Below are 27,284 nucleotides of genomic sequence, written 5' to 3'. Positions count from 1 at the left end.
TAATTAGAAACCTATTGTAATAGTTATCAAAAATCCAAGTTAATTATGAAGTCGTTCTTTTCCCAAATGTTATGGAAAAGTCATTTTTAGAAAGTTACCTTTGCCTGCCAGCGGTCCCTGGAAGCTAAATCTTAATTTTGCTCTCCCACTTCGACCAGCGATCAATTAGCCTTTACGTGGGTATGAATAAGATTATAAGGTGCTCCAAGGAGCAAACAATAGGCTGAAGTGAATGGGCATAGATGACCCATCTGACCCTGACGGAATATGCAGGGGGGCTGAGTGTATCCTTTTTGGCATAAAAAAGTGCCAAATCCTGCTAGAATGTCACAAATCTGTGTGGCAGATCTGCTGGGAATTTTATATGACACTTGGAGTGCACTTCAAAAAAGCATCCCCAGTCACAGTCCAATGTAAGCTGACACATGGGCAAGGGCCTTCTTTTTTCTACTGTCAGCCAGTCAGGTCCCAATCACAGTAGGTATCCTTTTGACATTACAGCGTCACAGCCTATTTGACAGGTCTGCTGGGGATACATATAAAAAAATTGCATTTTAAAGGAGGGAAACAGAATGGCAAAACAATTTGTGTATATCCACTGTCTGGTTGCTAAAATGTAGCTTAATTCTACTAGGCGTCGGTCTTGGAGATTGTTGGGAGTACAGGGAATGCCTAAACCTGGGTTTTAATGCTAGATTTGGAAGGACATTGAGATTACCATAGAGCACTCAACACTCAGAGCCTCATTTATTGTCACAGAAAACTTTGACCATCTTGAAAATGCCCAACAGATGTAGGGTTAACCACATGAACTTTTACCCATTGGTTATGTGATCCCCCTAGGGATCACTCCCACGGAGTAGTTCGTAGCAGGTGTAAATGTGGCATCAACAGTCACCCACTTCTAAATAATCCTGGACATGTGGAAGATCAAAAGAGGACTGAACCTGCTGTCTGAGACCTATCTTTTCCAAAATTGATTTTATCCACACTATGTGTGGGAGGGTATACTCAGACGTGAGTCCCTAGCTCATTGCACCATCAGGATTCAAGCAAGCCGGGCCGACGAGGCTGAAATGCCAGAAACCGGTCCCCGGTAGCTTGTCTCCTTCCCAGTATAAGAATTGGCTTGGTAGTTTGGTTTGCCCTGTTCCCATCATGCACTGGGACAGGAACAGACTAATTTGCATATAGCCAGGTTCTGAAGCTGGGATGGTGCAGTGAGCTAAAAAACGATGATGGATCAAGCCCTGATCTCTTGACTGGGTAGGAGTATTCTGCATCATTCAGAAACTCTGTCCATCATCTTTTCCAAAATTGATTTTATCCACACTATGTGTGGGAGGGTATACTCAGACGTGAGTCCCTAGCTCATTGCACCATCAGGATTCAAGCAAGCCGGGCCGACGAGGCTGAAATGCCAGAAACCGGTCCCCGGTAGCTTGTCTCCTTCCCAGTATAAGAATTGGCTTGGTAGTTTGGTTTGCCCTGTTCCCATCATGCACTGGGACAGGAACAGACTAATTTGCATATAGCCAGGTTCTGAAGCTGGGATGGTGCAGTGAGCTAAAAAACGATGATGGATCAAGCCCTGATCTCTTGACTGGGTAGGAGTATTCTGCATCATTCAGAAACTCTGTCCATCATCTTTTCCAAAATTGATTTTATCCACACTATGTGTGGGAGGGTATACTCAGACGTGAGTCCCTAGCTCATTGCACCATCAGGATTCAAGCAAGCCGGGCCGACGAGGCTGAAATGCCAGAAACCGGTCCCCGGTAGCTTGTCTCCTTCCCAGTATAAGAATTGGCTTGGTAGTTTGGTTTGCCCTGTTCCCATCATGCACTGGGACAGGAACAGACTAATTTGCATATAGCCAGGTTCTGAAGCTGGGATGGTGCAGTGAGCTAAAAAACGATGATGGATCAAGCCCTGATCTCTTGACTGGGTAGGAGTATTCTGCATCATTCAGAAACTCTGTCCATCATCTTTTCCAAAATTGATTTTATCCACACTATGTGTGGGAGGGTATACTCAGACGTGAGTCCCTAGCTCATTGCACCATCAGGATTCAAGCAAGCCGGGCCGACGAGGCTGAAATGCCAGAAACCGGTCCCCGGTAGCTTGTCTCCTTCCCAGTATAAGAATTGGCTTGGTAGTTTGGTTTGCCCTGTTCCCATCATGCACTGGGACAGGAACAGACTAATTTGCATATAGCCAGGTTCTGAAGCTGGGATGGTGCAGTGAGCTAAAAAACGATGATGGATCAAGCCCTGATCTCTTGACTGGGTAGGAGTATTCTGCATCATTCAGAAACTCTGTCCATCATCTTTTCCAAAATTGATTTTATCCACACTATGTGTGGGAGGGTATACTCAGACGTGAGTCCCTAGCTCATTGCACCATCAGGATTCAAGCAAGCCGGGCCGACGAGGCTGAAATGCCAGAAACCGGTCCCCGGTAGCTTGTCTCCTTCCCAGTATAAGAATTGGCTTGGTAGTTTGGTTTGCCCTGTTCCCATCATGCACTGGGACAGGAACAGACTAATTTGCATATAGCCAGGTTCTGAAGCTGGGATGGTGCAGTGAGCTAAAAAACGATGATGGATCAAGCCCTGATCTCTTGACTGGGTAGGAGTATTCTGCATCATTCAGAAACTCTGTCCATCATCTTTTCCAAAATTGAGACCTAAGAAAAGCCTAGAAGACTGGACCTGCTCCCTACTGTACACAGAACAAAGTTGTGGTTATCAAGGGTCATAAGGCTGACTGCTTTCAAAGCTACAGGGACACAACAAGCTACAAGAGACGTATTGCTGCTAATGCCCAGCTGACCAGTGGCGAATGGACCTGGACCTGGACTGGACCCTCATAGTGGCCTCTGCCTTCGACCCTGTGAGTCACTAAGGGCCTCCCTTGAGGTCCTCTGGGCTTTAGAAGTGTACGTCTATGGTGGTTTGGGACTTAAGGGCTAATGTCAGAAGGTAGAATCTTTGTCCAGGAGGAACCTGGTTAGTGTATCTGACCCACGTTCCAAATCAAAATGCGTTTAGGTCCTGTTCTACCATGACCACTGACTACCATTTGCATTTTGTGCTTCTAGGATTTTCGTCATTTTAGCTTGTTACATTTTAATCCATTTTTCAAAGTAATTTTGGGATTTTTATTGTTTTGCATTTCAACTTTATTTGTCTTAGTAATGCATACACACTTTACACATTGAGCTGTCTGCTCTGTGCCATAGCTATCGCGGATGAGCTCAGGGTTACTCAGTGACTTTAGAGGATAACCCTGACAAGAATTTTGAATATTTCTTGTGGTGGGTACTTGCTCCCCTCAACTGACAATCCAATTTCTTATCATTACATCTTTAGGCACTGAATCCTATTGTTACCAACCTGAATATCAACACTACTGTTCTTGTTGGCACCATCAGTGTTCCCTTCATCGCTTGAGGAGCCCATGTCCTCCTCCTCCAGTCTGAGGACTTTGCGCTTACGCCCATCTGTTTCTTCGTGTTTTCGCTTCAGCTGATACAGCTGTTTGCGCTCCCGGTGTTTCCGCTGCCGACTGTAGCTGTCACCAGACGGAATGTTTGTGTCTTCTAGCAGCCGATGGTCTTTCAGCAATTCCTAAATCAAAGATAACAACACAGTCACATTTAGGGGAATATGTTCTTTTTTATTTTATTTTTTTAGAAATGTGGAAGCTTCTCTTCTCTTAATACAATGAAGTCACAGCTCAAAGGTTTCCTGGCCATGTTTATATTGGGAAATGCATGGAATGTCAGAAAAAAGGATTGGTTTATTTTTTCTTAGATCACACTTTCCTTTTTTTATTATGAAAAAAATTATGTAATCCCACTATGCTAGCCTCACACGTTTCCATGTATAGTAATTTGCTTCTATATCAATTAATGTTGCACTTCAAAGCTGAGCTACTTTAGTTTCCTGACAGAGAGGGTAGAAAAAGAGAGGGAAGGTGGGATATAATGTAGGCAACTCCAAAGGTAGATCCATGGAATTAGACATATGATGAAAGCAATATTGTAGCATTCACATACAGTGATCCACTTGGTTCACATTTTTTCACACTTTCCTCGTTAGTGTCTTCAATGAGGTTAATCTATATAATTCAGATATTAAATTCTTCAATTTTAGAAGATTGCTGAAGTCTTCCAATAATCCGTTGTGCTTACCTATCTTTAAAATCTAACCAATTCTGCAGCTGGCTAAACCCATAACACCCTTCATACCCCAGTTATTTCTGACATTTATGAAACAGGGTTCACCACTTTTTGGTGTAAAAAGGGCAGATTCCATGGAGTGCCTTTTCACCCCCTTCTCCTTTTATTATCCATTTTACTCTGTTTGAAATAATGGTCTCTTCTGTTATCTGTAACGAGCAGTGACATACCTAGTGGTTAGAATTGCTTTTCAAACATATTCAGTTCCTCCAGGGGTGTGCGAAATGTGCATAATTTCCTTCTGCCTAACTACATGAAATTTAGAAAACATTATGTGAAATGAAGTGAAATGTAAAACTGGTGTTTAGCGCTACATATTCAAGCAAAATTAGGCCTTCCTTCAGTTTTGGCAAAAAAATTGCGTAAACAAAACAGGTGCTTTAAACAGCATCTGGCGTTCAGTTTGTCTCAGTTACTCCCAAACTCCATATATAGGAGTTCTTCTGGAGTGGACTTGAAATTACATAAACTGGCATAATGATGCAATTTTCGGGATTTCGCATAACAAAAATGCCGGGATTTACACCTCTGTAATGAGAATTCCGCCCAGACAGACTTTCAATATGCCTACACTACTCAAAAGTAGAGCCTTTTCCATACTCTTCGGGTGTGCCAAGAAGGAAAGTAATTCTCTTGCCGGCTTGCTCTTCAAGGGTGTCAATTAATTTTAATTAAGAGCTGTGCAGAAACTGGAGGCCCCTATTTGTCGCATTAACCTGCACCCAGCTCATATTGACACAAGAGATCTGCAGAACCTCAAATGAATTACAGTTTACTTGTGTGAACAAGCAAGGTCCATTTATAAGTAAAGCATCTTGGGATCATTTTTGAGACATTGCATACATTGTATAAATTGAATCATTAATCCAGTGAATAAGCACACCGAATACTGTCTTCAGGATTTCTGTTCTGGGCAGTGTGCATGAAAGTGTGCTCTGTCCTACAAGCCAATGTGGATAGAACACACCGTATGGAGCAAGCCATTTGCTACACAAGCTGAAATATTATGCAGTGCTTGCAAGGCAGTGATGTAATCTGCAGCCAAACATACTGAAAATTGCATTGACATAGAGGGGAATTATTTTAGCAATATTTGAGAGGGGTGTCAGTCTCTAACTTTGTACATCTTCATCTTACAACAGTGCTTTGTTTTTAAGATGTTGTTTATTTTGAGTTCGCCTGGAAAACAAAAGTATTGGTAGGTTGATGCTCCATACTCTATACAACAAGCCACCATCAAGCAAGCACCTTAAGGACTCAAGACACCAGATTTTGGGGATGAACTAAGTTTATTCCAGTTCTATGATCTACCAGGTTATTGTCTCTGCTAGCATTTATCTGAGAATACCAAAGGTAGATGAGAACATTCACTTTTTGTCGAAATCCACACCTTTTTTCATCTTTAAGGCGACCAGGCTGTTTACTAGAAATGTTTTTCTTGTTCTACAAGAAAGTGCCTCCTAGTGATATCAAAATGGCATAAAAAAGTGTGTCAGCCGTCAAATGCCTGCAAAGTGATGGCAATGGGGACGTTTGACTGTGTTACCACCTATTAAAATCTATTTCGGTAATGGTCAGCACCTTAATATTCCACCTCTGTGTTATGATATTTCATAAATTGAGTGCACGCTGTCTCCATGCACAATAAAACTTGAAACCACATTGCCATTGCTCCAGATAATGCTAGCTTGCTGAATTCTAGAGCAGTTTCGCAAGTTTTGATCGCACCTGACCTGAAGTGTGACCGGCAGACTGGGCAGGCTGTTAGGTCCCCAGGATTCGGTAGGCAGGTGACAACTCCCATGCCACTCTAGACCGCATTCTGCCACAGAAGCCCTATTCCATCCCGGGAAGGGTTTGAACTACAGCACACAAATAAGACTGGTCTCTCTCTTATACCTCATACATCCTCAATGAAGGCATGCTAGGAATATAGGGAGCCTTTTTCCCTACTCCTCCCTTCCTATATTGACACTGACGGTCCTGATAAAGCGCTCTGGGATCCATTAGTGACCAACTAGCAGCACGAAACATGTCGACCTGTCACCTTTAAACACCACACCACACCACATGGTCACACGGTTTGAGAGAAGTGGAAATCTATTTGTTTTTTACCCCTTTCTATCAGCATAATGAGCATCTCCATCCCAGTTTTGATTTTAGCTTAACCCTGAGGACCCTGTAATAAATACATTAGGGCACCAATGGGTTATTTTATTGTCACACACACTCACCGCTTGGCCCACACACCCACATGCACAACTACGGCAACTCCAAAAGATCTCCATCAAAGTGCCCTCTTTGAGGGCCCGTGAGGGACTGCAGCGCCACCCCCACGAGGAGCAGTGCCCCATGATGATGCTTTACACTCACAAGGGTGTGTGAGGGCACACACAGGAGTACCACTCTGACACACTCATTCCTTGTCTTTGGAGACACCTTACCCTTACCTGCAACCATAACAGGCTGCAATCCTCTTACTCTCTTTTAGGAACTGGTACCACCTTTAGTATTTGCCTTTATCTTTAGGAGCATCGGTACACAACCTATTTCCAATGAGCTCCTTGTCCCTCCCTCTTTGAATTGTGGTCACTGAAATGTGACCAACCACTTTATTTGAAATCTCATATATACTGAGTAGAAAAGCAAGAAGTGTACATTTGCCTATTACGCTCCACCCACCATCTCTACCTAAACAAGGCCAAAGAGAGAAATCCATAGCGCAATTTGATGACTATTGGACTTTCCTTCTGCGGCTCAATCCAATTAAAGTGTGGAGAATACTCCCTCATAAAGTTGAATGTGAATCGACTCAAAAACAATTTGTTTGCATAACTATGTAATAATTGGCGTCTATCTGACCAGCGAAATTACTCTTCTAATTCAGGTATCGATCTCTTGGGAATCAAATTATGATGGTCCAGATAAATGACTAACCGACTGCATGTAACACTTGGTGAACATACAGCGTACATCACTGTAGCTAAAACAGACCGGTATTTGCCTAGAAATGGCATGAACATGTTGTGCTGCTCTCTACCAGCTGCAAATTCATGCATCTTAAAGACTCCCACATTCTTGCCATTTTGCTCAGTGGTTTCGCCACTTGAAAATACATTACTTTGAAAGATACAAAATTGTATCATAGGAAGGCAAGTTCAGCCTTTTATTCATCCAAAGTCAGAGAATTATGTATTCTGTTACTAATATTTCAAACACTGACAAAGCCAATAGGCCTTGCTTTAAAAGACAAAGCCAGCCTATTGACTGTGCCAGTGCTTATTTGAATTCATGCTGTTTAAGTTGCAATGCATGTGTATTCGTGCATACACATAAGCCACAATAGGCTGAGGCACTACTTTTCAGGTGTTCAAATCCGCAAAATGCTGAGGGCTGATACCAACAGTAATGGACGGCCCTGTGAGCTAATGCCTAAAACAATTGGAAGAACAGTAGTCAACAGCTGAAAGGTGCAGTTCAAACGCTCCTTTTGTTTATGTACGTATGCGCATGTTGAGGGAGGTGTTATGTGGCGACAACAGCTCTTGCAATTTAGCTAAAGCTGTCTGGATTTGAGCCCTTAACCCCTCCCCTGCTGATGACGGAACCGCTCCGTCATCAGCTACGGTTGGGCTGTGCTGATGACGGAGCGGTTCCGTCATGGCCCGGCCGCCGCGCCTGCGCGGAGCTGATTTCGCGCCTGCGCTGCAGTTTTAATGAGCGGGGTGGGTCATGACGGAACCGCTCCGTCACCAGCACAGCTCAACCGCGGCTGGTGACGGAGCGGTTCTGTCACCAGCATGCGGCCGCCGAGCGGCCGCCCCGCCCACTTAGCGCTGCGGCAGAATAGCCGCCGCAGCGAATGGGTTAAAAGCAGGCTGAATAACAATGGGAAGATTGTTTATCTTAGATGTTAGAGCTCCCATGCACACTCAAGGTCTAGCCTACAAGTCCAAATTGATACAAAGAAGCAAAAAAAGAACAACGGGCTTTTGCTGTATTATTTAGTTTTATAGCCTGCCTAAAGAGCGAGTAGTGTGATGCAACATTACATGCATGTGCATAAAAACCTTAGAAACAAGCATTGATAAAGCCATTGCATCTGGCTTTGGCTGCCAACCATTAAGATTTGAAGCACACAAAAAGTAACAAGAGGAATGCTTGCAATTTGTCTACCCACTGGCAATCGCTCAAGGCCGCATCCCATCCCATCGTTCTTTTGCTCACCTTGCTACTCATTTTGGACCCAGCCATATGAAAATCAGTCTTGACCCTGCTCCTCATGGAAACAGTGCAGCCCGAACTGCCAGGATATGTCCTCACCGAACCAGAATGCAAGCAACCCATGACAGGTGCCTCCCTGATGTTGGCTCATCAGGCAGGTATAGATTTGGGGGGCGTGGCTAAGCACGCAATGGAAGCAGACGTGCCCGGGTAGAGCTCCGCGTTGAGCTCCCCTTTCACAGGCAATTTCCCTGTTAAATTTCATAGCAAATGGTCCCTGTCGACAGCAGAGCTGTGTGTGGCAGTTCCCCATGCTTTGGTGAAGTCTGGGGCCGAAGGGCGGTTCCTGGTCGCTGTTGCGGGGATGTGAGATCTCGGCCCCTTCTGCGGACCCTCTGGGCTGGCGTGAGCACCTACATGAGCTTGGGGTTGGACAGTGCACGACAGGCCTAGAGACAACGAGACAAGCCCAGATCCCTGCGCACTGCTGCGACCTACCTGCATCTCTCCGGATGTCAGTGGAGACCGGTCAGATGGAGATTTGGACTACCCGGTGTAGGAGAGTAGGGTCTGCAATCCTATGGTCACCCCAGATTTTTGCTTTTTGCTTCACTGGTTTACGACTTTCCCTGGCTGTGGGCCTGCTAATCAGACCCACAGCCTAGCTGTTCTCTCTCTAAATTGACATCCATGTACTTTAGGTGCATTTACCAATTGGTATTGGGTCACTCTTGTTAGTCCTTGTACAGTGTACCATAGGTACCCAGGGCATAAGTGAACCCAAGGCCTACCAAGGGCTGCAGCATGTATTATGTCACCCCTGGCTGGCCATCCAAATCTGCAAAAAACACAGTTGATGGACAGAATGCAGAACAATGTCTTACATTCAACACAGTACAAATCTGACACAACTGGCTGATCAATCAGCTGGGGCAAGGTGGTGTAGTCACCCTTGTGAGAAGTTGGCCTGGTATATGATGCTCACTAGTTCTAGTGATCACCTTGTACCATGCCAAGCAACCCTTATGATGATTGGTTGTAAGTCAACCTTATAGAGCAGCTATCCTTGTAGCGTGGACAAAGCAGTCTTAGGCTAAACTCTGTAAAGGCATGTGAAGCAAGCTGTTTTACCATACACAATCCCCTTGAATACCAAATGAAAGGACACCACACAGATATATATTGAAAATATATATATATATTTATTTACTACAAATCCCCTATACTCTTTATGAGCACAGAAGCAAATGCGTCAAAACAAAACACAGTTTAAATATACAAAAGTTGCACAATATGGATGAGCCCTAGGGGCCACCTAAACCATATACTAAAATAGTGGTATAAGAACCACCTAACTGAAAGGAAGTAGGCCTAGGGCCTGGGGAATCGCTGGAGCTGTTCGGGACTAACAGTGAAGAAGTCGGGAAAGGCCCGCGGGACTCGGGTGCAGCGCTTAAAGTGCACGCATTCACCAATGCAATGTCAATGGTGCTTAAAAGTTACAAAGTTAGTGTTTAAGGAACCTTCCGACTGACCTAGAAGGACAAAACTTAAGACCTAGACACTAGAGGTGTGTACCAGTGTAGGAACACCGGCGTTGCTGAGTTCCCTCACCCACAGGAAGCGGGTGCAGAGGTGCAAAGTAGTGTCGGGTTTTGTCACGCAGACCGATGGTGCCTGAAGATGAAGATGCTGCAGGCGGGTCGTCGAGGAGAGTTCCGTTGGATCCAAGGGTGGATCTGGAGTGGTGAAGACCTGAAAGCAGAGGGGACAATGTTCAAAGTCACTAGCCAGTGACTACCGTGGAACCAGGATGGAACCAGGCGATGTCGGGTGCAAATAGGTGATGAGGTGCAGCTTGTCTCCTCAGCCACGTGGACATGAAGAGGTCGAGGATGTCCAGAAGTCGGTCACAAGCTGTCCCACGAAGGCTCTACCTGATGGCAGTGTCGGCAACTTGATTGGAGCAAACAGGCCTTGGCTAATGCAAGCCACGCAGGAAGTGAAGAAAGCTTATCACTCGGACCAGCAAGGTCAGAGCGGGTGCTTCTTTTTACAGGAGCGAGGGCAAGTCTGGAGCAACCAGACCCGCAGTGTTGATTGTAGGTTTCGTCGCCAAGATGGCCGCTAGGCACGTGGCAAGTGGCCGGGATGGCGCGTCGAGTGGCAAAGTGCAAAAGGGCCCCATGCAGATCGTGGAGATGCTGGGGAGGCTGATCTTCGGTGCAAATGCTGCTCGGTGGTGGGGCTTCTCAAACCCCAAAGCACAGCGTCGAGGGTGCCTCGGGTGCTGCGCAGTCAGCTTCTCGGGGGTCTTTCGAGATGTCCGGTCCCACGTCTCTCGGTGCCTCCACGGGTCTCTTCTTTGCAGGGACTGTGGATCGGGCTCTGAGATGTCTGGGAGTCTGGGTCTCATCGGGCTCTGGGCTCGGGCTCCGGCAGGAGGCGGCGGCAAAGCAGACGTCGAGTTGCTGGATGGTGCCTGTGTTCACAGGGTGGCCACTCCTAGGCCACAAGGGAGATACTCTTCAGTCTTCTGTGCAGCAGAATGTCGAAGTCCAGTCTTCTTCTTTGTTTCAAGTTGATTTCAGGATGATCTGAGGTGCTATTGCACTGCTCCCACTCTTATTCCCAATCTGAGGGGTGGATCACCTGCTAGGTCCCTCCTCTGGGTGGGACCAGGAAGGGGGCGGTTACACCCCCTTTCCTTTGTCCAGCTCCGCGCCAGGACTGGGGCTGGAAAGCCCCAGCACCGGTTTGGACTGGCTTATGCACGGGGACACCTTGTGTGCCCCAGGCATGTCTCAATCTATTCAGCCCTGTCCTACCCAATACACAAAATCCTGTCTGGGTGTTGCTCACACCTCCCAAGGCAGGAAACCCATTGTCCAAGCCTCCCTCGCTGGAAGGACTCTCAGCAGCAGGAGGTCAGACTTGTGTCTGTGGTGGCAGCATCCATTTTGTGATGCTGAGGCTCGAGTTTAACTTTAACCGGGGTTCAGGTTATGTACATGTCGTGTCCCTCTAGAAGTGTGGAATGCTATCCCCGTCGACAGGACTGTCGAGGGGATAGTATTCCAAATCGTATGACACCTTACTCGACCGGTTTTGATAAAGCCAAACCAAAGTTAGCATATAACCGCGAGGATTATAATGCACTTAAGAGTATATGGTATAGCAATATCCCGGAACAGCTAAGGGAGTTGTTCCCGACAGCTGCAGACGGGCTCAGCTCGTGCCAGAGCACCATCTCACATGAAACCAAGTACTCTGCCTCCAGGATTGCTGAGGCCTTCCATAGGAGTGGCTTATAGGTTAACATGTGTCCAGTTAGGGTTAGATATAGGGATACTACATCTAAGTAAGAGGTGATTACACCAACTTACCCCAGCTGAGTGATCAGCCAGTTGTGTCAAATATGGAGGCCAGGCCAGGGGTGGCACAATACATGCTGCAGCCCCTGGTAGGCCTTGGATACACCTATGCCCTGGGTACCTGGAGTACACTGTTACAGGGGCCTATAAGGTGAACCAGCTCCAATTCGTAATGCACCTAGAGTGCATTGGCATTAATTTAGAGAGAGAACAGCAGGCTGTGGGTCTGATTAGCAGGCCCACAGCCACATTAAGTCATAAACCAGTGAAGCAAAAAGGAAATATTTGGGGTGACCATAGGATAGCAGACCCTACTCTCCTACAACCCTTTGCTTTAGATATAGTATACCTATATCTAACCCTAAAATGGACACATATACTCCTATAAGTCACTCCTATGGCAGGCCTTAACAATCCTGGAGGCAGAGTGCTTGGAATTATGTGAGATAGTGCTCTGGCATGAGCTGAGCCTGTCTGCAGCTTTCGGAACCAAGTCCTTTAGCTGTTTCCATGATGACGCTATACCATATACTCTTAAGTGCATTATAATCCTCGTGGTTATCGCTAACTTTGGCATAGCATTGTCAAAACATGTCGATTAAGGTGTCATATGAATTGGAATACTACCCCCTCGCCAATTCTGGCGACGGGGGTAGCATTCCACCCTTTTAGAGGGACACGACATGTATGTAACTGCGAACCCCGGTTAAAGTTAACTCGAGCCTCAGCATCACAAAATGGATGCTGCCACCACAGACAAGAGCCTGACCTCCTGCTGCTGGGAGTCCTTCCCACATGCGCAGTTAATGGGTTTTCAATACGCTGGCAGCTCTGAACAGCTCTGCAAGTCCCTTTGTGGTATTTCTAATGATTATAGACTGATTATCTAGTTACTACATTGAGTTATCCAATCAGAAATGTTGTGTATATCTGTGGGCCTGAGATGACACGGTTGGAGGGAGAGAGAAGTGGAGGTATCTGCTGGGATGTGCACTGTGACTATCAACCCATATCTGAGTGTCATTGTGAGATGTAAAGAATGGGCAAGGGTGTATAGATATATGGTATTAACGGTAGTGGACTAGATTAAAGTCCTCCAATTAACCCCCTGGATGGTTTGAATGATGGCTGGTAGTGAGTTCCAGAGCTTTGTGGCTTTTCCTGAGAAAGCACTGCAACCTATTGATTTCTCATGATATGATGGTAGGATGAAGTGGTGCAAGCCTGGTGCACAGGGTCCGCTTTGCTTGTATTACATGAATTTAACTTCTAGGTATAGCCGTCCTTTTTCTTGGAGGCTCTGTAGACAATGCAACGTGCCTTGAACAAAAGGTTTAGCCTTTCGGGCCTGCTATGTGTGAAGATTTCCTGACGCAGAATGTCCCAGATAGGCTCGCCTCCAGCAAAAAAATGTTGAGTGTGGAGGCTGAACATCCACCACCTGAAGTAAGAGGTGGGGAAGGGAAGGCTCTGAACTGAGGACAACTTATGTTTTTAAAAACAAACAAAAAAATAACTTCATAAGCTTTCCAATTAACAAAGCTTGATCAGTTTAGAAAATACACAAAGTTGAGTAAGCCTACTTTACAACTTTACACCCCTCTACTTTAAATCCCATCTAATTGATCGGATTTAAAGTTGGATTGTGGAATGTTGATTGACTATGCTTTAATATGGACCTTAAATACATTTAAAAAAACGATGCATTCCTTAAAACAGAATCCCACAGTGTGCACCCTGAACATCGAAACCAGGATATCGAAGATACAGAATATCAAATCCAAAATATCAACAGGAAAGTATAGATTTTGCATACATGCACTTATCTTTTGATATTCTATCCTTGATATACTTGGAATACGATATTTTGAGGGGGTGGAGGGGTCGATATTTAGTAGTATAATCAGCAATTGAGGAAAATGCACCTACAAAGCACAGCTTTAATGTTTGTTCACAGTTGAGGGACTAGCCCACCTTAAAAATATACTCGATGGGAGGAGAGGGGTAGCGGTTCATGGCAAGGCGACTGCATGCTCGCCCGAGATGTTGATGTATCCTATGTCTACTGTGTTAAATTTTCAATAAAAGATTTAAACTAAAAAAATATATATACTTCTGGCTATGGACCTGTCCTTCTATATGGCTCCACTTGTCACTTCCGGAGCAGAACAACATCAGTGCTTTAAAGTTTCCAGGAACAGTCTGTCACCTGGGGGACATGCACAAGGTGAGTAATCTGTGGTAGGAGGAATCCATCAGAAAGGTGTAACAGGCGTAACAGGTTCTGCTGACATTAGAACACAAATAAATGCAGCCCACTGCACCACACTCTCTCCCTAATCCACAAGTGAAGAAGCCTTTCTGTGAGACTGAGCGCGACCTGGAGCTTACAGGCAGCAGAATGATAATAGGTCACACTACATTAAAGTTATATTGATGATTATTTGCATTATTATCATTAGGACAAGAAGAGAATGAACAGGCCCCAGAACAGAATAGAGGCTTAGAGCTAATATATGTCCAAATATCCAAATGCACAAGGGAACATCCATTTATGTCTTTCCTCGCACAGACCTTTCATCACCTCCAATTTTACACGATGTAATAAGCTCATCCGATTTAGCCGGCGAAGGTTTAATAATGCTAACAAGTTAGAGCTAACCAAAACATGTAAAATAACATGTAAGGGAGAGATAATTAACTATTAATTAACAACAAGAGAGGGAGGATTAGAAAAGGATCACTCTTATATCCCCAATCATAAATACAAAAAACAACTAAGGAGTGACTTATTGGAGCCTTGGACACGAAATTAGAGTCAGACAACCCGTAGGGCAAGAAATTCTTCCACCTCCTAGTGATAAACCGATATTGGAACCAGACAAAGGGAAAAAAAGGGAAAAAAAGTGAATACACATACATAAGAAACAATTAGTGATTAATTAAGAAGAACCCTCACTCACCCTAGTGGTGACATGCTTCATCACGGGGTTTCCACTGGAGGAACCGAATGTCCCTCCAGTCTGCTTCGGCGCCTGATTTGCAGCGGAGCAGGTTCTTGTGAATTGGACTTAGTGTATGTGATTAAGTGCAGGTGATGGTGAATTTAAAAAATATTAGTTGTACCCAAAATTATTTTATTCAGTGGTCAACCAATATTGTTAAAAACAATGTGTGGGATATTATGGGTGGTAATATTATTGATCACTTCTATCCCTTCAAAGGTAGGTCGACATGTTTCAGCTGTCTCTTTATATTCATGCAGATTTCTTCAGGACCGTTGACGTGAAAAATCCCTGGTGGTCCGTGCTCGCTAAGGCGCGTCCAACCAGTGGATATATGTGAAAAATAAGCATTTTAAAAATTACCATAAAGTACGGTTGCTGCAACCTAGTATTTCCAGGTGCGCAAAAAAGCTGTAATGGAAAGCACAACATTAATGCATATTTTATAATTCTGTAAAAACATTTCATATTAAGCACACACGTTTCACTTATATTTATAATCCATTTCGTTCCAGTACAATAAGTCACTACTTAATGACTTACCATTAGACTGCCCAATTTTATTTCAATAGGGGAGATATGGATTTGAGAGGGTGACTACTCCATATTTATAAGTAGTACGTGGAAGCTTATTTGAAGGAACAAGCCTTCCAGAGGAGCGAGTTATCTCATCATTCTTGCTTAGTCAGTTGTAGATCTTAATTCACTTTCAAATGACTATGTTCCGTGTAGAAAGTCTCTTGTAATTAAAAAAGGTGCATGTTTGAAAGACCCGGTTTAAATTAGTTTAGAAGTGAGTATAAACCCTCCTGGCCAAGATAACACGGACAGAAAGGTCAGGACCCACAAACACAAACACATGGAAAGAACCCGGTTTCTGATACTTACAGCACGGAATTAAAGTGCTGTCATCTGTGGGCTTAGACGGGGGAGGCTATCTTCACGCTACTGCAACTGCGTGAAAAAAGTGGAGAGTAGAAGTTTAGTTAATCATCTCGGCGTTGTAATGGAGTCCCTGCAGATAAACCCAAACTAACAAAATACCCGTCACTTACTTAGCTCGTAACGGCTCGCCTCCTGTAACCTATTCGGTCCGCTGCCGCCGCCCGAAAAACGAAGCTACACTCACGTAGCTTCCGCTTAAAGAGCGAGGTCAGGGGTTGGTCAAGTGGTAGGCGCGAGCTGCGTCTTAAAGGGGCATACTGTGTATATACTCGGTATAATGAGATTTCGCAATGTTAGTGCAACTTGATTTTTACAAACATGCGAAGAAATATACAGAAAGGTCATTCATAATAGTATGTAGCGCAATACTGGGAAATCACACGTTATAGTAAGAAATCGCATAAGGGCCTATCTTCCCAAGCTCTATCTTTTTTCTTATTACTTTCTCTTTGTACAGCCCGAGCTTTATTGATAATGACTGTGTGCTGACATAACATGCCAGGAATAACAATTAGTTTGTTCAGAGGAGCAGAAATACCGCTAGTAGGCAACTGACAACTATTTAGGATGGAAACAGAAAGATACTGCACCTAAAAATGTGTATAAAAATATTAATCCTGATCAGGAACCAGCTAACAAGTAACACATTTTACTTTATCCTCTCTAGTATGGGATCACGTATTATGGAAAATCAGTTATGTACAATCCATAGAGAGAGATGTTATCTTCTCATCACTGTCCCCCATGGAATATCATCATTAAGACCAGTTAGGTGGCTAGCCAGACGATATATCCACCTTTGTTCCATTTCGAACAAGCTGGCCTCAGAGCCCTGGGCCAGTTGTTCGATCACTGTCCATTTCAACTCATCTGGGGTATGTTTCTGCTGGAAAAAGTGAGATGTTAATTTGGTGTTGGTCTTATGGCATCGGATATTACTCCGGTGTTCACCGATTCTCAGTTTCACTCGTCTCGCCGTCATTCCGATGTATTTTAGCCCACAGGGGCAGGTGATTAGATAAATGACGGAGCATGAGTTACAATTCGTGTGGCTTCTTTGTTGCCACACCTTTCCTTCTTCCAAAATTAGAAATTTCGAGGCGCTAGTCAGTGGGCACACGGCACAACCTCCACATGGATAATGACCGATTACCGGGGGTAAACCCCAAGCACTCAAAACACCTTCAGTGTTGGTCTGTTCATGTTGTCTGGGGCGAGTATGGACAAGGGCATCTTTGAAACTTCTGGCACGTTTGAATGACATGAGGGGCTTTTCCCATTTATGATCCGTACTCGTGAGTACTCGCCAATGTTTGTTTATACTGCGAGTGACTGCGTTCGATAACGGGTTAAATGTTGTCACACATGTAAGAGGGACATCGGAAGATGATACCCTGGGTTGGTTCTCCAGGAGGGAGTCTCTGTGCTGATTGCGTGCCCGTTTACAACTCTTATTCAATAGATGTTTTGGATATCCCCGGCATTGTAATTTGCCTGTCAGGTCTTGACCTTGTTGCTTGAAGTCACTCAACTCACTGCAATTTCGTCGTATTCGCAGATATTGTCCAAAAGGCAGATTCTCCCTGAGTGGTTGAGGATGGAAGCTAGAGTAGTGTAGTAAATTGTTTCTTGACGTGGGTTTATAGTAAGTCTTAGTAGGTAACTCATTACCAGTGCGTGAAATTATCACGTCTAGGAACACAATCTTGTCCTAAGCATGATCATGAGTGAACTTGAGATGTCGATTTAGACCGTTGAGCCAATCAAAAAAAGATGTTAGGGACGCACTATCCCCTTTCCAGATCATTAAAACGTCATCTATGTACCTTTGCCATAGTAACATGTTTGACGAGAAAGGATTTGACTCATTCAATATGTGCTCACACTCAAAATGGTACACATACAGCCCTGCCACGCTTGGCGCGAACTTGCTTCCCATGGAAGTCCCCGTTGCTTGTAAAAACAGTCTGCCATTGTACTCGAAAAAGTTACGTTTTAGGGCTAAAGTGGCCATCTCCATGACAAATGCTCTGGTGGTGTTATATTCCCATGTTGTCTGTTGTAACATCTCTGCCAGCACATCGATAGTCGCGTCCTGTGGAATACAGGTATACAGACTTTCGATGTCTAGTGTGACAAGTAGGCAAGGATCGTCTGGTAAGGTTATTATTTTCAGCATGGCTAGCAGGCTTTTCGTGTCCTTAATGTAGGTACTTGTGGCTTCTATAATCGGTCTTAAAAAGAAATGGCAGTATTTTGAAAGCGGTTCAAGTATAGAGCCAATACCCGACACAATAGGTCGGCCTGGTGGTGGTAGGACCCCTTTGTGAGTTTTCGGAAGGGTATAGAAGAAAGGAATTTTCCCCTCTGTGGTGGTTAAAAAGTCAGCCTCATGCTTGCCGATAATGCCATCATGTTCAGCAGCTGTCACTGTTTCCAGAATTTCTATTTTTAGACTTCCAGAAGGGTCTTCACGTAGGGGAACATAATTTGTCTGGTTGTTCAAAAGACGACAGCACTCGGCGTCATAATCTGCTCGGTCTTGAATCACAATTCCTCCCCCCTTATCTGCACTCTTAATCACTATGGTGTTATTATTCTGTAGGGATTGGATTGCTTGAAATTCTGCTCCTGTCATATTTTTAAAAGGGATAGGTTCGTCCAATTGTTCCACTTCGGTGATAACCGCTTTTTTGAATGCCAATATTTCTGGAGGTTTCATGTGAGTAGGGGGTGTGAAATTCGATTTCAGTCGAAATGTGGTATCACTCTGTATGTCTAGAGATAGATCTTCTGACTGTTTTTGCTCAAAAAAGCTTTTTAGCCTTATCTTCTTAACTATGCCTACTTTTTATGTGAAACATGACGTGCAAATAAATGAGGATTTAATCTTTAAAACCTTTCCATTTTGAATTTTTCAAACTCATGGCATGCAATAAATAGTTCTTTTCCACTTAAAACCTCTCTCCCATTGCGGTATTTGCACATCTGTCTGGAAAACGTACCTACGTAGAAAATGAGGTTTTCAGACTTCTCCTTCTGAGACTATCCAATTCAGTTATGTGGCAAGTACTTAATTCAGTAAAAACCATTCCAGCCTTACTCGCATTACACTTGTTAAAACCACTACCAGCGCGGTATCCACTCTGGGATATGGGACTGAGGAAAACATGTTTTAAGCCGTTCTTAGGCAGTTCTGATCAGAGTACATGGTAACCACTGTCTAGTGGTTCTGGAGTACACTCAGACTGCATATGTTTTGTACTCCAATTTGGGATTTTCATGTCGCTGACTTGCAGCTTCAGAAGGATGTATGTATGTGTGCAGTGAAACATGTGCTTTTTAGATTCCTGCTGCATGTCATGTGGAATTTCAATGTCTGCCTAGGAGTGAAGACAAAGGTGTCTTGTGCAAGATGATGCTTCAAAGTAGGGCTGGGCGTAGTTTGCGTAGGCCACTACGCACACTACGCAGAATTTTGGGAAAAAAATTGGAAAACGGGGCACGTCCTGAGGGTCCGTGTACCCGGGACAGGGGTCCCTCGTGCCTGGGCTGACTCCCTGATCTCCGCGAGCCGGTTGGAGCCCGGGAGCCCTGCAGCACCGGAGCCCTGCAGTCCCCGAGCCCCGGAGCCCTGCAGCCCCCGGAGGTCTGCAGTCCCCGTGCCCTGGAGCCCTGCAGCCCCGGAGCCCTTTAGTCCTGAGCCCTGGAGCCCTGGAGCCCTGCAGCCCCTGGAGTCCTGCAGTCCCCGAGCCCTGGGGCCCCCAGAGCCCTACAGCCCCAGGAGCCCTGCAGCCCCGGAGCCCTGCAGTCCGCGAGCCTTGGAGCCCCCAGAGCCGTACAGCCCCAGAGCCCCAGAGCCCTGCAGCCCCCGACCCCTGCAGTCCCCGAGCCCCGGAGCCCTGCAAGGGCAGGCGGGAGCCCTCCCGCGGAGGCTCGGGGCAAGCAGATTGGCGACATTTCGGTCCCGGCCATCTGGTAGCCCATCTCGCCTCGGCCATCTGGTCGCGCCTAATACTTTCCTATGGGGCGACCAGATGGCCGGGCTTCCCTGGAAGTCCCGATGAGGTGCCACTCGCCTCCCGGATCCCAGACAGGGCTCCAGGAGGTCGGGCACGTTTGAGCCCTGGGTCCTCTCTGTCACCTTGAGTGCACGGATTACAAGAAAGGGTGGTAATTTTCCTCCGGATTACTAGGGGCAAGGGTAAGCCCGGACACCCTCCTGGGTGGGCGGTTCCCTGCCGGGGACCAGATGGGCTGTGTTCCCGGGCAACACCTCCCAGGCATCCGGGGCTTTCTCCTCTGGCCCGCGGCATAGCAAAGTACCCGGGACGGGCTCCATGGGTCCCGGGCCCTGCAGCCCAGGAGCCCTGCAGTCCCCGAGCCCTGCAGCCCCCGGAGCCCTGCAGTCCCCGAGCCCTGGAGCCCCGGAGCCCTGCAGTCCCCGAGCCCTGCAGCCCCGGAGCCCTGCAGCCCGGGAGCCCTGGAGCCCCGGAGCCCTGCAGCCCCCGGAGCCCCCGGAGCACCGGAGCCCTGGAGCACCGGAGCCCTGGAGCTCTGGAGCCCTGGAGCCCTGGAGCCCCGGAGCCCTGGAGCCTCGGAGCCCTGCGGCCCGGAGCCCTGGAGCCTCGGAGCCCTGCGGCCCGGAGCCCTGGAAGGCCAGGCGGGAGCCTCCCGCGGAGGCTTGGGGCAGACAGATTGGCGTCATGTCGGTCCCGGCCATCTGGTCGCATCTTTCCACTCGGCCATCTGGCCGCAACCAATGCTTCCCAATGGGGCGACCAGATGGCCAGGCTTCCCTGGAAGTCCCGATGAGGTGACATTCGCCTCCCGGATCCCAGCCAGGGCTCCAGGAGGTCGGGCACATTGGTGCCCTGGGTCCCTTCCGTCACTCGGCAACCACGGGTTCCCAGAAAGAGGGGTAGCCTTCCTCCGGATTACTAGGGGCAAGGGTGTGCCCGGACACCCTTCCGGGGCTGGCGGTTCCCTGCCGGGGACCAGATGGGCGATGACCGGGCAATACCTCCCAGGCGTCCGGGGCTCCCTCCTCCAGCCTGCGGCGTGGCAAAGTACCCGGGACGGGCTCCATGGGTCCCGGGCCGTCCTCCCCATGCCTGAGGCCCAGCGTGGGGTTTCCGAGCCCCCCTGAGCCCTGCGGCCCCGGAGCCCTGGAGCCCTGCGGCCCAGGAGCCCTGCAGCCCCAGAGCCCTGGAGCTCTGGAGCCCCGGAGCCCTGCAGCCCCGGAGCCCTTCAGCTCTGCAGCCCCGGAGCCCTGAAGTCCCCGGACCCTGCAAGGGCAGGCGGGAGCCCTCCCGCGGAGGCTCGGGGCAGGCAGATTAGCGTGATTTCGGTTCTGGCCATCTGGTTGTGCCTCTCGCCTCGGCCATCTGGTCGCGCCCAATGCTTTCCTATGGGGCGACCAGATGGCCGGGCTTCCCTGGGAGTCCCGATGAGGTGCCATTCGCCTCCCGGATCGCAGGCAGGGCTCCAGGAGGTCGGGGACTTTTGGGCCCTGGGTCCCCTCTGTCACCTGGAGTGCACGGATTACAAGAAAGGGGGGCAATTTTCCTCCGGATTACTAGGGGCAAGGGTATGCCCGGACACCCTCCTGGGGCTGGTGGTTCCCTGCCGGGGACCTGATGGGCTGTGTTCCCGGGCAACATCTCCCAGGCTTACCCGGGACGGGCTCTATGGGTCCCGGGCCCTGTAACCCCGGAGCCCCAGAGCCCTGCAGCCCCGGAGCCCCGGAGCCCTGCAGTCCCCGGAGCCCCGGAGCCCTGCAGCCCTGGAGCCCTGCAGCCTGCAGCCCCGGAGCCCTACAGCACCGGAGCGTGGGCAGGCGGGAGCCCTACCGCTTAGGCCTCGGGATGGGCAGATGGGGAGTCCTTTCGGTCCCGGCCATCTGGTCGCCTCTCTCCCCTCGGCCATCTGGTCGCCCGAAATGCTTTCTTATGGGGCGACCAGATGGTCGGGCTTCCCTGGAAGTCCTGATGAGGTGCCATTTGCCTCCCGGATCCCAGCCAGGGCTCTAGGAGGTCGGGCACGTTCGCGCCTAGGCAGTGGCGGTTTCCCTGTGCGGGCGTCAGGGCCCCGCCCCAGGTAATTTGCTCAGGATTTAAGTTGACATTAAGATCACGTTATTTGTTTGTTAAATACATTTCAAAGAACACACGACACGGGGCACTGTTGTCTCTGACTCTGCTGACTGCTGCCCAGCCCCAGTCACCGCCGCCGCGCCAAGTTTATACAAGATCAGTCAGCGACGTCCACTGATTGACTTGCTGCTCGGTCTTTTGCCGGCTGAGAACCTCACAGCCCTGAAGGCTGTGATGTCATCACTCGGCAAAAGACATAGCCTGGAGGCCCAATCTCCACCCCCTGATGGCGTGGAGATTAAGTTAGCCCCGGGCGTTTTTAACACAAGCCCGGGGTTGCTAACGTCTCCACGTAAATCAGAGTGGAGGAGACTCAGGAGAGCTTGCTGTCGTGTCCCCACCGCCTCCCAAATCGTCACAGGGCGTGGTGAGACCCACCCTGTGACGAGTTGGGATAGGGACCGTCTGCGGCTGCGCAGACTCACTTCTTCCCGCGCATGCTTGCAGTTGGAGCCTTGGGGAGAAGTAGCGCAGCCATTTTATGCAGCACTAGAGAGACTTGTGAAGCAGCCAGCAGGTAGGGCCCCCCAGGTGGGCAGTTTTACATTTAACTTCTGCAAATACGTCGCATAATTCGTCTACCCTTGCCACATCATTTGCTTTTACTTGCCGGCCGCATAATTCAGTCGGCCCTTTCTACATAATTTGATCCCTGACTATCGCGTAATTCAGGCCCAAGTGTATCACAGCCAGAGTTTTGACGAGAGGCCCAGGGTGCTGTCATTGTGAGGCAATTGTCAGGAAACATTTGCAAAGTTGTTTTGTAACTGGAGGAGAAAACAGTTCAAACAGGCGCCATACCTTTGTTAGTTAGGTTAGCACATATTTACACATCAAAGCAGTAAAGCAGATCTTTTAACTTCTTTCCATGCACAGTGGATTTCAAGGTCATAAAGAAAGGCTTGTGATTTATGTATAATTTACCTGCATTTAGCCTTACGAATCATCACAGCCAAAGGTTCCACTACGAGAGCAAAAAACAGGGGGGGATAGGGGGCAGCCCTGCCGCGTGCCCCGTCGTATGGAGATAGGGTTTGTGAGATGGCCATTGACTCGCACCCGGGCTGTGGAGAGATATAGGGGGCCATGATCCTGGCCATCATGCTCTGACCTAGCCCAATTTTGTTCAGCACAGCTCGCAGGAAGGTCCAGTCCACTCGGTCGAATGCCTTTTCCGAGTCAAGCGATAAAAGACATGCCAGTATGTTCCAATGTTGATCCTTTTCTACGAGATGAGTAATTCTACACATGTTGTCCGCTCCCTTGTGGTCCCGGATATAGCCGACTTGATCAGGCTGGATAAGTCCGAGCATGTGTGGGTCAAGGCACTTGACCAATATAAGGTTATCAGTCCCCCGTGTTTCTTGGATTTCTGGACTGACTTGCTTATGCCCAACATATTTTAAGATCCCCGCAGCTGAGGCAGGACATTTCTGTAGAAAGTGCTGGAACAGGTATAGTTTCTCCAAAGTTAATTGGCCATGTTGGCCCACTCGGTATTATGTTTGCTTTTCACAAACAAAGCCTCAAAGCAGGGGTTGTGTCGTCAGAAACTATTAATTGCCCTGACATGCGAAGACTTTTCTCACTGTGCACGGGGGTCGCTGATTATTTTTGCAAGCTAGTCCTTGGCATGAAAGATGTGTTGGAAGGGTGGGCATTCCATGTACACGTATGACATCCTGTGGTGGGTCGTGGGTGGGCCGCCAAACAAAGGTTCCTGACAGCTGAGGCGTTTTCATCTGAAACTTCGAGGTTTCCCTAAATGATGTAAGAAACCATGTTTATGGTGGGCCTAGACACCTGTCAACTCATGCTCTTCTCAGATCTAGATGACTCAGATGGCATGTCACATTTACATGGCACGGTGCCACACATGTGGCGTGAGCGTTTGAGAGATTTTCAACCTAGTTTTTATCAAAATGTGGCTGGACTCAACACAAGCAGAATCAGTTGAGGCCGAGCCGGCTGCTTCCCCACAGGGTGTAAATGAGAGAGGCCTGTAAGAGCGCAGCATGAATGCAAAGATGTAAGACTCTGCACACGCTCTCTATATTCCACACCGCAGTCAGTCCCACTGTTTGCGGAGAAGAAAGTATTTTTAATGTGTACAGTAAACGAGGGCGCCTTTTATGTATCAAGTAATGGTATCACAAAGTGCCATAATATCATTAGACAGAATCGAAATGGGGGGAAAATCACAGTTCTGATCGCACATTAAGTAATAAGTCTGTAGACAGTAATACGGCATAGGGGGGTAAAGCAAAGAGCATTGCCTGGAATGTGCCTACCGAGTACCTAGCGGCCACGTTGTTTGCTTTTGCTGTGTGTATATGAATGTTATGGAATAATCTTCAGATCTGTTGAGTTTTTATTTTCAGTTTCAACGCAAAATGTTTATATTTATCACTTTCTCACATATTTATTCTCTTCAAAATCACAGCAGTTTTTCATGCATGAAAATCCAGGTGATGTGTGGAATTTCTTACCTTACTATTGTTTCATATTGTTGAAGCATTATTATACCCACAAACTCATTCTGGATAAAATATTGGTGTCTAATCTGAACATTAAGTGTATATTTAGGATGTTTCTGTTATCCTGAGGAAATGCTAGACACATCAGTTATATGACAGTACACAAAGCTTTCACTTACTGATAATTTTCCATGTGTTAAATGGTTGTCTGAAATTTTTTTAATGTTTGTTTTTATTACGAATGGGCATAATATTTGATGAAGTTAGGCTGTTCAGATCAAAAGGCAGAAAATAAAGTCAATAATTGTCTTAGGTACCAATAGAATAAAAACATTTAATAGCAATCAATAGGATAGAAACAGTAAAAATTGTGAAATAATTAAATTGGTGATTCTCAATATGATCTATGGGTCCGCTTATGATGGCTTGGAGTAGGATAGAGTCAGGGTTTATTTTTCAGTTTTATATACTGATAACTAGACCTGAAGGTATTAGAGCGCTTTACATGAGCATCAGTTACATTACAGACGGACATATTCATTTTGGTAGGCACGTGGAGATGAAGTGATTTGCCCAGAATCACAGGATGTTGAGTTGTTCTTGGCGAGACGCAACCCCGGTTCTTCAGGTTTGAGGTTGACTGCTGTAGCCGTTTAGCCAAATCCTGTCCTTAGCCAAGAATCCTTCATATCCAGAGCCACATTTAGGAATTATTAGGCCAGCCACTAAACCACAGGGTCATTAGAGGCACAAATTAGGAATTGCTGCTAGCGCCATGCTTTTTTTCACCAAAAGTGCTTCAGTCCACAAGGTCCAGCACTTTTGTTGAAAACACACATTATTGGCCTTTAACCCCATGCCACCACAGCCTGAGGGACTGGCTAGGATTTATTTTCATTTTTTCAGACAATCCCCCAAAACAGTAGTTGACTATCCCAAAACATTGAATCAATATTCATGAGGTGTTTGGAGTTTTCACCCAGATTGTAGCAGGCACTGATCATTTCCTTAATCTTAAAACCAGTTATATGTCACCTTACAGCAAAAATATAAACTAACATAAATAATATGGCCTAAATATTGTTTGCAAATATATTGGTTCATTGGGTAAAGACTTTCTATTATTATCTCCAGTTCTGAAACATTTTTGTAAACAATATTTAGGGCAAAATATTTTGGTATCATACTACAGCACCACCAAGCTATTCATGTTTGCTATGTAAAGCTGTCCCAAATGGAGAGGAAAATGGCTAACTTTCTTTTGAACATCCTTAGATAAATAAGATGGACCTTTTGATACCATACAAGGTGGCAGACCAGTCACTGAGAGGGTATTTCTGATAGCGGAGACAGGTGTTGCTCTTCCATCTGAAATGTAATACTTCTCCTGCCTCTTAATGTGGTTGGGGGGACTAGAAGCTGGCCAGATGGGCAATTTGGTAGAGTATGTCACATTGCTACAGGGCTCTCAATGACTCCCATGGAGATGGAGGAAAAATGCATACAGCAGTATAAGGGTGAAGGCGTTATCAGAAAAAGTCTTTCATGGAGCCAAAAAAAGCCTAGGAAGAAGACTGGGCGAAGACAGACATTGCAAAATATACAACTCTAAGTAGAAGGTACTTATCCGTGGCATAAGCATGAAGACCTGTAAGGTTTGAAGGAAGTTCATCAGAAGCTTCCTGCCTTGATCCGCTCTTCATTTGTTGGCGGTCAGTTGTGTGCATTAATCCATTGGGTGATACTAATGATTTCTGTATGGATAGGGCTCCATATGCATCCACAGTCTCCCAAATGTCCAGACCAATAGAACATCTTCATGTGCTAGGGGGTCTCTGTCCACTAAACAATTTTTATATCAGTATTTAAGGGCTTTAGTAGCAAGCTCCAAAAGGAGGTTGCAGGTACCACTGCAAACTAGAGACCTGGCAGGACCTGTGAGTTAGTGCATGTGGAAAAAGTAGGCATTTTACTCTGATGGGCTACCTTGAATGCCACTTCATCTCACGTAGCCACTGGGTCAGTAGACAGATCCAACCTATTTATGCAACATTGTTAAAATTAATTGTGGTTTATTGCAATTTAGAATGGTTTGTTCATGATGCCTTGGAACTGATGATAGTTTTAGGGGAGGCAGTGGTCTGTTTCTGTTAAGCACAATGGCTTCCGAAAGTCTTGAAAATCCACCATTTGGCTGCTAATTTTTCCAAATTTTCTAGGGGGGAGAACACCCCCAAACCCTCCTTAGGTGATTCGGGATCGCTCACTGCGCTCCCTCGCACGGTGTGCTACACCAAGAAATTTCCGCCTCACCACTTTCAAATCTCACCAGCCGCCACTGCGTCTAGGGTCCCCTGAGCGTCGCGGTGCGCACTTGCTTCCAGAAAGAGGGGTAGCCTTCCTCCGGATTACTAGGGACAAGGTACTCTGGTACCCCTTTCGGCACAGCGGTCCTCAGCCGGCAGCTAGACAGGCCAGGATGCCGCCCCAGCCCCGGGTCCGTCCCTGGGTCTGCCGCGTGGCAGGATGCCCTGGTTAGGGTCCGGGAGGGCCCGGGCCTGGGGTCCCTGTCCCACCCGGCCTGCCACACTGCTTGGGACGGCGGGGGTTCCGTTGTGCCCGGGGAGCCTGGCTGGGTTCAGGAGTTCCGGCCGGGGCTCCGTCCTGGGTCCAGCCACGTGCAGGGTGCCCGTGACAGGGTCTGGAGGGCCCGGGGAGGCTTCTCCTGTGCCTCGGGGCCTGGGAACCCCTGCGGGGTCCAGGGGAGGGTCCAGCCACGTGGCAGGGTGCCTGTGACGGGGTCTGGAGGGCCCGGGGAGGCTTCTCCTGTGCCTCGGGGCCTGGGAACCCCTACGGGGT

General features: G+C 47.2%; 1 protein-coding gene across 2 annotated transcripts in view; it reads right to left on the bottom strand.

Moving 5' to 3' along the window:
- The window catches only part of DHX34 (DExH-box helicase 34), a 418,314-nt gene that overhangs the window by 186,701 nt on the left and 204,329 nt on the right, over window positions 1-27,284 (bottom strand). For both annotated transcript variants that reach the window (XM_086938485.1, XM_086938486.1), the window contains exon 10: window positions 3,398-3,631. In XM_086938485.1, coding sequence (XP_086794611.1) covers window positions 3,398-3,631 — 234 coding nt within the window. The remainder of the gene's footprint in view (window positions 1-3,397; window positions 3,632-27,284) is intronic.

The sequence above is a fragment of the Lissotriton vulgaris genome, chromosome 9, assembly GCF_964263255.1.
Source record: "Lissotriton vulgaris chromosome 9, aLisVul1.2, whole genome shotgun sequence".
NCBI classification, from domain to species: domain Eukaryota; kingdom Metazoa; phylum Chordata; class Amphibia; order Caudata; family Salamandridae; genus Lissotriton; species Lissotriton vulgaris.
Note: the sequence above shows the minus strand (reverse complement) of the source record. Positions and strands in the feature narration are given on the sequence as shown.